Raw genomic sequence first — 9934 nt, 5'->3', positions numbered from 1 at the left:
TTCTAGCTGGGTGATAAATGACAGTAGCTGCCTCTCCTCCTTCACTGTTTGGCAGGTGACAAACAGCGCTCAATTTGTTTCATGACCAGCTGACCTAAAAGTCAACCCCCTTTTGAGAAATCTTGTACCCATCCAAGTGTACCATTTTTCCCCCCAATCTTTTTGGCATTTATTTATTTTTGGCTGCGTTGGGTCTTCTTTGCTATGCGTGTGCTTTTCTCTAGTTGTGGCGAGCAGCGGCTACTCTTTGTTTGGTGTGCAGGCTTCTCATTGCGGTGGCTTCTCTTGTTGTGGAGCACGGGCTCTAGGCGCGCGGGCTTCCGTAGTTGTGGCTCGCGGGCTCTAGAGCTCAGGCTCAGCGGCCATGGCTCACGGGCCCAGCTGCTCCGCGGCATGTGGGATCTTCCCGGACCAGGGCACGAACCCGTGTCCCCTGCATCAGCAGGCGGACTCTCAACCACTGCGCCACCAGGGAAGCCCCCTTTTTGGCATTTTAAGCATATCTGCTGTTATGTGTCTACCAAGTATTATATTTGCAGCTTTTCATGAACAATGAGCTTGTTTGGTTTCCCATGGGTGTCCTTTTCTACTTTACTTTTGAACGTTATAGAGAATTTACAGCCTGTTTGTCTTTTTTTTTTTTTTTTTTTCCTGCATTGGGTCCTCGTTGCTGCGCGCAGGCTCTCTCTAGTTGTGGCGAGCGGGGGCTACTCTTCGTTGAGGTGCTTGGGCCTCTCATTGCAGTGGCTTCTCTTGTTGCAGAGCATGGGCTCTAGGAGCGCGGGCTTCAGTAATTGTGGCACGCGGACTCAGTAGTTGTGGCTCAAGGGCTCTAGAGTGCAGGCTCAGTAGTTGTAGCGCACGGGCTTAGTTGCTCCGCGGCATGTGGGATCTTCCCAGACCAGGGCTCGAACCCGTGTCCCCTGCATTGGCAGGCGGATTCTTAACCACTGTGTCACCAGGGAAGCCTCAGCCTGTTTGTCTTAAAGTCTTTCTCCAAATCAACTGAATTTTCCTTAATTAAAATTTTATAATTAAATATAATGAAACATTTTTAGGACACTCAAAAGAGGATTGGATTTTAGAACACGAGGCAAACCGACCTTGATAACAGCCTAAGTTTTTTTGGCATTTATTCTGTGCCAGGCATTGTGATGAGCATGTATGCATTATGTTTTTAACTCTCACAAGGCCCTTGTGAGACAGGGACAATTATTCCCATTTTTCAGATAAGGAAACAGAGGCTGGGAGATGTGAACTGACTTCCTTACGAGGCTCCAATAAGTGGCCAGACTGGGATTTAAATGCAAACGTCACAAAGCCTACTGCACTGCCTTCTGGTTAGTAACAGGCATGATATGTTCCATAGCCATGCGGCTCCAAAACGTGGAGGGGAGACCTCAACACTGACACTGGTGGCCGGAGGGGCTCCTCAGAAGCAAAGGTGGACCCTCTCAGATGCCACAGGCACCTTAAGGTGCTGGAGTTTGGCTGGGAGGCTGGATCTGGACCCATGAACTCATCTCTGCCAACAGGTTGATGGAGAATAGGTTGATATCTGCCTGAATTAAAGCCATTCCAGGGGCTTCCCTGGTGGCACAGTGGTTAAGAATCCACCTGCCAATGCAGGGGACACGGGTTCGAGCCCTGGTCCAGGAAGATCCCATATGCTGTGGAGCAATAAGCCCGTGCACTACAACTACTGAGCCTGTGCTCTAGAGCCCGCGCGCCACAACTACTGAGCCCGTGCGCCTAGAGCCCGTGCTCCACAACAAGAGAAGCCACTGCAATGCGAAGCCTGCATACCACAACGAAGAGTAGCCCCAACGCAGCCATAAGTAGATAAGTAAATAAATAAATTAATTAATTAAAAAAAAAAAAAGCCATTCCAGGGGAATTCCCTGGTGGTCCAGTGGTTAAGACTCTGCATTTCCACTGCAGAGGGTGTCGGTTTGATCCCTGGTCTGGGAAGTAAGATCCCACATGCCACGTGGTGCTGTGAAAAAAAAAAAAATTAAAAAAGAAAAATCACTCAAAAAGAAAAAAAAGCCATTCCAATAATATGCCCAAGAAACTTAACACCCCATTGTAAAGCAATTATACTCCAATAGATGTTAAAAAAAAAAAGGAATAGGAATATTGTAAAACAATTATACTCCAATAAAGATGATTTAAAAAAAAGGAATAGGAAATAAATAAATGAAATAATATGCCCACATATCTGGCAAAAAGGGGGAGGGGCACTCTTCCCACATCACCCCACAGAGAGCACTGCCCAGCCTGAGAGGAGGGAAGGATCTCTGTCACTTTATTAAAGTTTTTGATTTCTGGTGGTGTCCTTGCTAGCTGAGGGTGGAGAGGTGTGTGATGGTTCCAGAACCCTTTGGAGGCTTCAGGGGTGATGTTGCTCATGACCAGGAATCACCCCAAAACCAAACTGTTGAATGAGTTGTGAAAGAGGAGCTTTGGTGCATGTTCTAGAGGAACAGAGTGGGGAGAGGGCACGAGAGGCCAAGAGCAGCACCAGAGTTGGGATCATCCTCCAGATGTCAAGTTGCTAGGCAGAGCTCCCTAGAAAAGAATAAGAGTCTTTTGACTTTAGATTCAAGGGTCATGTCTTTTTATCTTTCCATCCTTCACCTATCCATCCAACCCCTATCCCCCATCCATCTATTTATCCATCCACCATTCCCCACCTATCCATCTATCCATCCGCCCACCATTCTCTTTCCATCCATCCACAAATCTACCCATCATTCCCTATTCATAACAGACACTCAATAAACATTTGCTGAGACTTCCCTGGTGGTGCACTGGTTGAGAAACCGCCTACCAATGCAGGGGACACGGGTTAGATGCCTGGTCCGGGAAGATCCCACATGCCACGGAGCAACTAAGCCGGTGCTCTAGAGCCTGCGAGCCGCAACTACTGAGTCCGTGTGCCACAACTACTGAAGCCTGTGCGCCTAGAGCCCGTGCTCCGCAACAAGAGAAGCCACTGAAATGAGAAGTCCGCACACCACAACGAAGAGTAGCCCCCACTCGCCGCAAGTAGAGAAAGCCCGTGTGCAGCAACGAAGACCCAACACAGCCAAAAATAAATAAATAAAATTTTAAAAGTCATTAAAAAAAATAAAATAAACATTGCTGTCAGTTCCTTCTCTACCATCTTCATGAACCCCTCTCTCCTCCTCTGCCAACCCCTGACTTGGAGAGGTTCTCCAAGGCTCCATCCTCAGCGCCCCTCGTCTTTCTCACTCTGCACAACCCTCCATCCCCCCACCCCACCCCCCACCAGGGCAACTGCACACCCTTCAACTGCCAACTTCCTCCTAGATCAGATCTCTATCACCAGCCCAGACCTTGCCACTGAGTTCTGAAGCCATATTCCCAACTGTCTACAGAGCATTTCCACCTGGAGTTCCCAGGGGCCCCTCACACATAATCTGTCCAAAGGCGGGAGCGTGCCTGCCACGCCCCAGGAAGAATGAGGAGGCTGGCATAACTGGAAGCAGGGACTGGAACTAGTGGTATCGGAGGGTCTCTGGACAGAAGGGTCCTGGCGTGGGGTTCACCGTGTTTGGATATCTGAATCCCTTGGTCTTGTGTCTGTTTTTTTTGATGGGCACAGGATTCATGTGGTAGGCAGCGACAAACAAGGCCTCGTCAGTGAGTTCTGCGCTGATCTGTGTCAGGAATTCCTCAGAATGGGAAACCTTCTGGAAAAGGGAAAGTCAGAGGGGCTCAGCCTGGGAGTTCCTACATGGGAGTCCTGGGTCTGGAGGCTCCCAGGCTGGGGGCTCTGGGTCTAAGGAGTCTGGTATTGGACGGCTGGGTCTTGCAATTTGGCCTGGAAGGTCCTGGAAGTGGAGGGCAGCCTTTGGGGACCTCAGGGGCATAGTGCTGGGGGCTCTGGGCTCAGGGTTGAGGCTAGAGTTTCCAGGCTGGCGGTCTCAGTGCCCTAAGCCTAGGAGCTCTTCACTTCACCCCCACCCCAAGAACTCCTCTCCAATGCTCACCGGACCTCCACCCAAGCAGGCTGCAGAGTCTGTGGCTTGGGACTGCCCGCTGCCCTTTTCCTCCACATTCCTGGTAGCAGTGGATGCCATCCCCCTGGGGACAGCGGAAGCTCAGGTTAGGCTGAGAAACGAGCCCACTTCTCCCAAACCCAACACACCACCATTCCCCGCGGCCTTGAAGAACTGTGTCAGTTCTCTCTCTGAAAAAAAGAAAAAAAAAAAGAAAAGAAATCGTTGCCTTAAGTCTTCCTGGGGGAGGGAGGAGGTGGGACTCCCACAACACCCGCCTCCCGCCCCCCTCACTTCGCCCAGCGGGGCCTCTCTTCCCTTCTTCTCACCCAAGACCTTTCCCAAGACAAGGCAGACCACTTGCCGCCCCCGACCTGGCAGATGGGTCGAAATCTTGGGCTACTCGGCAGGAGGGGAGACGGGGAGGTCTATAAGGAGCCCTTTTATGGGCCGGGGGACGGGGGACTTGGGAGCTGGGGAGGAAGGTTGGAAAGAGGGGAACCGGGAGCGGCGCCGCTACCCGTTGCTATAAAAACCTTGGCGTCTGCGGAGGTTCAGCAGCACCGTAGGGAGAGTAGGGATTCTAGAACCAAAGCTGGGAGGGCATTTTCCCAGCTTGTCGCATTCGCTCCTCCGGCCTCTCCTCCACCCCCTTTAGGTCCCTCCTTGGGGGCAGTGACCCCCGCGCCAGTGGCCTTGAGAAACTTGGGAAGATCAAGGTGGAGCCTGGCACCTAACCCTCCCACCACTAGGGGCACGCGAGAAGCAACCCCACCCGAGGCCGCCCTCCAACCTCTCTGGCTATCATCTTTTTGCCTGGAGCCTGTGAGAGCAAATGGGGCCAGAGAGAGGGGGCGGGGAAGAAAAGGTGTGGGCTGTGCCAAATAACCTGGCCTCTCGGGGGTGCAAAGAATCGGGAGGGCGGGATCTTTTTTCCTTATCTTTGTCTTCAGGAGTCATATCCTCCGCAGAAAGGAAAGTAGAGACATTTACCTAGGCCTCCTTCTCTTTTGACCTCTCCTTTTAAGTTCCTTCCTTTGCTCAGCGTTGATGGTTCTTTGCCCCCTCTCCTCCCTCTTTACTTTGGTACGAACCGATGGAAAGGGGAGGAGGGAAGAAAAGGAAAAGGAAGAGGGCAGGTCTTAAAGGGGACGCAGCCATTTCTTAAGCCTCTTCTTCCTTTCTCCAATTTTGCAAGGACGAACCCTGAAGAGTAGGTTCCGGAAGCTAAGCACAGCTGGAGGAGCAGGGGCTGCAGCTGGAGGCAGGAGAGCCGGCGGGGCAGGCGGAGGCCAGCGTCTGCTCAGGGGAAGGGCTGGGTGTGCGCGCCCTCTGTGACCCACGCACAGCTGTGTCGGCCCATGCTACGGCAGGCAAAGAGCTTTAACATCTGGGACCTGGCAGGGGCAGCGGGGACCTGCGCGCAGTGGGCGCGGCCGATGAGCCGGGCTGGAGGGTGAGCCTTCCGCCGGAGCTGGGAGAGAGCTGGCACCTCCAGATAAGGCCCAGGGCGGCCAGGGAACCTCCGCGATGCCAGGCGAAAATATCTTCCTGTTTGTGCCTAACCTCATCGGTGAGTGCTACCCGCGGCTCCGGGCCGAACGGGAGGGCTAGGGACCTTGGGCAGGCTCCCTGATCCTGCCCTGTCTCCCCCTGCCGTCTCAATCCCAAGGTTATGCCCGGATTGTCTTCGCCATCATTTCTTTCTACTTCATGCCCTGCTGCCCTCTCACGGCCTCCTCCTTCTACCTGCTCAGCGGACTTCTGGACGCTTTCGATGGACACGCTGCTCGAGCCCTTAATCAAGGTGACAGACACCTTTTCTCAGCCAGCCTTGAGACCCAACAACCCTCTGCCCCCTTTTCCTGCTTCCTTAGGACCTCGGGGTAGGCGGGTACTCGGGAATCAGAGGGCTCTGTCATTCCCATCTCTGTAGAAAGCAGAACAGAATGGCCTGATTTTGTAGCAGAAGGGATTTAAGCTCGCTGTGGAGAAGAACTCATTGATAGCGAGGGGTGTGGGATACCAAGACCCAGCATGGCAGTGCAAGTGCTGGAGGCCTCTCTGAATAAAAATCCATTCAACAGGTGTTTTGGGGGCATCTGCTGTATGCCAGGCACAAGCCATAAGGATTCCAGAAAGCATGTTTAGAGGGAGGATGGAGAGGGAAGGGAGATGGTTTCTGGAGAGATGATTAATTTTTTTAATCTGTTCTTCAGACCCACCTCTAAGACTTCCCATGCTAGCTTTCTCACTCCCTTCTACACTGTTTTCTCTACACTGCCATGCTTCCTTGTTTTATGATACGGTGACCCTTGCCTTTTGACCTTCATACTCCAACGATAGCAGTCTGCTTTCCTCCCCAGGCAGTGGATTGTGGGCCTTTTCTCTCTTAGACTCTGCATTACAGTGATACACTAAATATGGCTTCTGTCACAGATGCATTGCCCCCTTACAGCCCCCATCCACCTAATAGTTGCCATTTTTCAGGAACCCGATTTGGGGCCATGCTGGACATGCTGACAGACCGGTGCTCCACAATGTGTCTGCTGGTCAACCTGGCCCTGCTGTACCCTCGCGCCACCCTTCTTTTCCAGCTCAGCATGAGCTTGGATGTTGCCAGCCACTGGCTGCACCTCCACAGGTCAGTGATTCTGGGGTTGTTGACCGGTTGAAGAAGACACTACAGTGGGGAGGGGTGAGACCATATGGGAGGTGTCTTCAGGCTTCTTGAGACGTCTCCTTTTTAGCTCTGCTTTGTTGAAGGACCCTGGGCAAACCTTCTCTGAATTAGCGTCAGTCCTGTTTTACGGTTGGATTAAGTAATCCCTAAAACCCTTCTGAGGATTCCAAAGAGTTAACATCCCTTGGGAAGGGGCATGAGGCTTTTGAATCCTGATTCTTCCCCCAACTACCCAGCTAGGTAGTGTGACTTCGGGCAAGACAGTGGTCCTCAGCTGTGCCCCAGTCCCTCCTCTGTTCAACAGAGGCAATCCCAGTACCTACTTTGTGTGGGTTGAAATGTGGATTAGGTGGGCATTCGTAGTAATGAAAGCTCATGGATTCCGCCTACTTTCTCCCCAAGTTCTGTGGTCCGAGGCAGTGAAAGTCACAAGATGATTGACCTGTCTGGAAATCCAGTGCTTCGCATCTACTACACCTCCAGAGTGAGCATTTGCTGCCCCTCCCTATTCACTTAGCTTATGGGCAAGTCCTGGGCTGAGCCCTGGGCCCAGGGTGGGATTGGTGGGAAGGGCTCCTGGGCTGAGCCCTGTGAATTGCTGGAGAAAGCAAGTGGGCCTGAGGCCCAGGTGCGCCCAGGGAGAAGGAACTGAGTGGCTTGAGGGGAGAAGGAGGGAGGAAGAAGCCAGGGAGGTGTGCAGAACCAGCTCTCAAAAGGCCTTAGGCTGTGAGAAGGAGTGTAGTCTTTACACTGGAGGCTCGAGGGTGGAACACCTCCAGGTAAGGCCCAGGGCTTCAAGGGGGCAGCCCGGTAAAAATATCTTCCTGTTGGTTCGTAACCTTGTGGTGAGTGCTGCCCACAGCTCCGTGCGGAAGGGGAGGGTGAAGGGCCTTGGGCAGGTTCCCTGATCTGCCCTGTTCCCCCTATGCCCACCCACATCCTACCTGTACCGCCCTGCACCCCTCTTTCTCCAGTACAGTTCCTGGCCCCCCGGCCCTTAGTTGGGGGATCGGGGGCACTACCCTACCCTCTTGCTTAAGCAGCCTTTTTGCTGTCTGTGCAGCCCGCTCTGTTTACCCTGTGTGCTGGAAATGAGCTCTTCTACTGCCTCCTCTACCTGTTCAATTTCTCCGAGGGACCTTTAGGTAGGAGATGTGGGGCTGGGCAGGAGGGTGGGAGGGGGTCGGGCCTGCCCGGGGAGTCAAAGGCCCCTCCCTCACCCGCATCCTGTTTTCTCTGTATCGCCCCTGCTCCCTTCCCACAGTTGGCTCTGTAGGTCTTTTCCGAATGGGCCTCTGGATCACAGCCCCTATTGCCTTGCTCAAGTCCCTCATCAGCGTCATCCACCTGATCACAGCCGCCCGCAACATGGCTGCCCTGGACGCAGCAGATCGTGCCAAGAAGAAGTGATCCTGGAACCTCCAGCCCCTGGCTACCCACCTGCCCTGGGAGTCTCACTGTGCCACGCGGCACCCCTGTCCCTCCTAGGAGGTCCCAGGCACATGTCTTCCCAATGTGTTGTCCAGCCTGCTGGGAAGGGGACCAGCCTCTTTGGTGATGTCATGTTCTCCGTAATCCTGGGGACCAGTCCCACCCCTGTGATCTCCAGGGACCTGGACTTCAAATCAGGAAGGATGCTCAGGAGGCCCCGCCCACACGGGCAGTGCTCCCGGGGCCCGAAGAGAGCTGTGTGAGGATCGGGCATAGTCACCCCTGCTGGCTCAGCCCTGGGATCTGGCTTGGCTGAGACCTTAGGGACACTTGAGTGAGGGAGGTGGGGCAGGGGCCAGGTTTCCCAAAAGGCAGGGGTTCAGACCTCTGCTCCTGGCTAGATAGAGGAAGCCTGTGGGTTCCATGGCCCAGAGAGAAGGTGCTGTCGAGATCCCCATTGCAATCTCTGTCCTGGCTCCGAAAGCCTTGATTATAAAGGCGGGAGCATCGCTGTTCTGGACTTGGTTTCCTTTGAGATAGTCTTGGACCAGGGCCTGGGTCGAGGGGAGCTTGGGGGAAAATGAGGATCCATCTGGATACTTTTGCCGCAGTAGTTTACTGGCTGGCTCCTTCCTGTCATTCCTCAGTGACCTCAGAGAGATCCCCTCCCTGCCACCCAAGCGCATACCATGTCCTCCGCCCACCTGCTTTATTTTCTGTACGACACTGTCACTGGCTGTCTACCTTTACTTGTGTACCTGATATTTTCTACCCTCACTAAAATATAAACTCCACGAGGGCACAGACTCTTCTTGTTCTTTCTCTATCCCTACAAAGAAGATTAACCTTGACCTGACATATCGTAGCGGCTTAAATACTCACAAATAGATCGGTTGGTTTCTCAGAATGTGGTCCTTAGACCACCTGTGGGATATTTCTTGAAAATTCAGCTTCTTGGACCCTGTGCCAGACTTTCAGAGTTGGAAATTCTAGGGATGGCCCCAGAAGTCTGAAGTTTTAATAAACTCCAGCTGATTGATTCTTCTTCCCAGTTACACTGAGAATCACTGTTCCCTCTTAAACACTTTTTTGGGTACTTATCATAGGAGACACTGTTCCAGGCGTCTGTCCCTGACAGCTATCCCTGCTATCTGAGCAGAAAGCTGTCTGGCATCAGCTTTCTTTTTAAGACTGCATTGAGCCTACCATATGCCAGACCCTGTGCTGGGGCTTCTTTGCAGATAGTACTTATTTTATCCTTGTAATAGTTTAGCCAAGAGGGCCTCATGTCTGAGAGGGCTGAAGTTTATCCGATGTGTATTGAGGGACTTCCCTGGCAGTGCATTGGTTAGGGCTCCACGCTTGCGCTGCAGGGGGCACAGGTTTGATCCCTGGTCAGGGAACTCAAATCCCACAAGCCGTGTGCCACTGCCAAAGAAAAAAAAAAGATGTGTATTGAGCTTCAACTGCTCTAGGCCCAGGGGATTCAGTGGAAAGGAGGCCACAGGATAGCCAGGAAGGAGATGATGCAGTTAGGGAGGTGCTTGTTGGGGGATAGGGTTAGAATGTGCTGTAGTGCTTTGGGTGTCTTAAGTAGAAAACTGGTAATAGGAATTGGGGCGGGAAGGGTTAATGCAGAGGAGAGGATTGGTTCTCAGCTGAGGGAGCTGGGAGGCCAGAGAGCGCCCTGAGCAGTTGCCAAATGGGAGCGGATTGATTTGCTGGAACGCGGAGCACTGGGGGTTGGTGGCTGGAGAGCTGAAGAGAGGTGGGGTGGAAGCCTGCAGCAGTC

The 9934-nt window shown here is 52.9% G+C and overlaps 1 protein-coding gene and 1 long non-coding RNA gene across 4 annotated transcripts; one reads left to right on the top strand and one right to left on the bottom strand.

Moving 5' to 3' along the window:
* Positions 1 to 2287: 2287 nt before the first annotated feature.
* On the bottom strand, positions 2288 to 4850 carry LOC113630699 (uncharacterized). Of its 2 annotated transcripts, none has more exons than XR_003437064.1 (4): positions 4565 to 4850; positions 4020 to 4219; positions 3507 to 3719; positions 2288 to 2571 (listed from the first exon to the last, which is right to left on the bottom strand). It is a non-coding gene; the product is annotated as an uncharacterized LOC113630699 (long non-coding RNA). The 2 variants fall into 2 exon arrangements; XR_003437065.1 differs by having other exon boundaries at positions 3576 to 3719.
* A 318-nt stretch (positions 4851 to 5168) lies between these two features.
* Positions 5169 to 8948, top strand: CDIPT (CDP-diacylglycerol--inositol 3-phosphatidyltransferase). 2 transcript variants are annotated; one of them, XM_027126419.1, is made up of 6 exons: positions 5169 to 5601; positions 5701 to 5835; positions 6519 to 6672; positions 7114 to 7195; positions 7775 to 7856; positions 7976 to 8948. In XM_027126419.1, exons 1-6 carry the CDS (start codon positions 5559 to 5561, stop codon positions 8119 to 8121), a joined length of 642 nt encoding a protein of 213 aa, XP_026982220.1. In that variant the 5' UTR covers positions 5169 to 5558; the 3' UTR covers positions 8122 to 8948. The 2 variants fall into 2 exon arrangements, with proteins under 2 accessions (XP_026982220.1, XP_026982221.1); XM_027126420.1 differs by lacking the exon at positions 5169 to 5601 and having other exon boundaries at positions 5730 to 5835; positions 6505 to 6672.
* The last annotated feature ends 986 nt before the right edge of the window (positions 8949 to 9934 follow it).

The sequence above is a fragment of the Aethalodelphis obliquidens genome, unplaced genomic scaffold (genome assembly GCF_003676395.1).
Source record: "Aethalodelphis obliquidens isolate GAN/ISIS:26980383/991018 unplaced genomic scaffold, ASM367639v1 scaffold30, whole genome shotgun sequence".
In the NCBI taxonomy this organism is placed as follows: Eukaryota; Metazoa; Chordata; class Mammalia; order Artiodactyla; family Delphinidae; genus Aethalodelphis; species Aethalodelphis obliquidens.
Note: the sequence above shows the minus strand (reverse complement) of the source record. Positions and strands in the feature narration are given on the sequence as shown.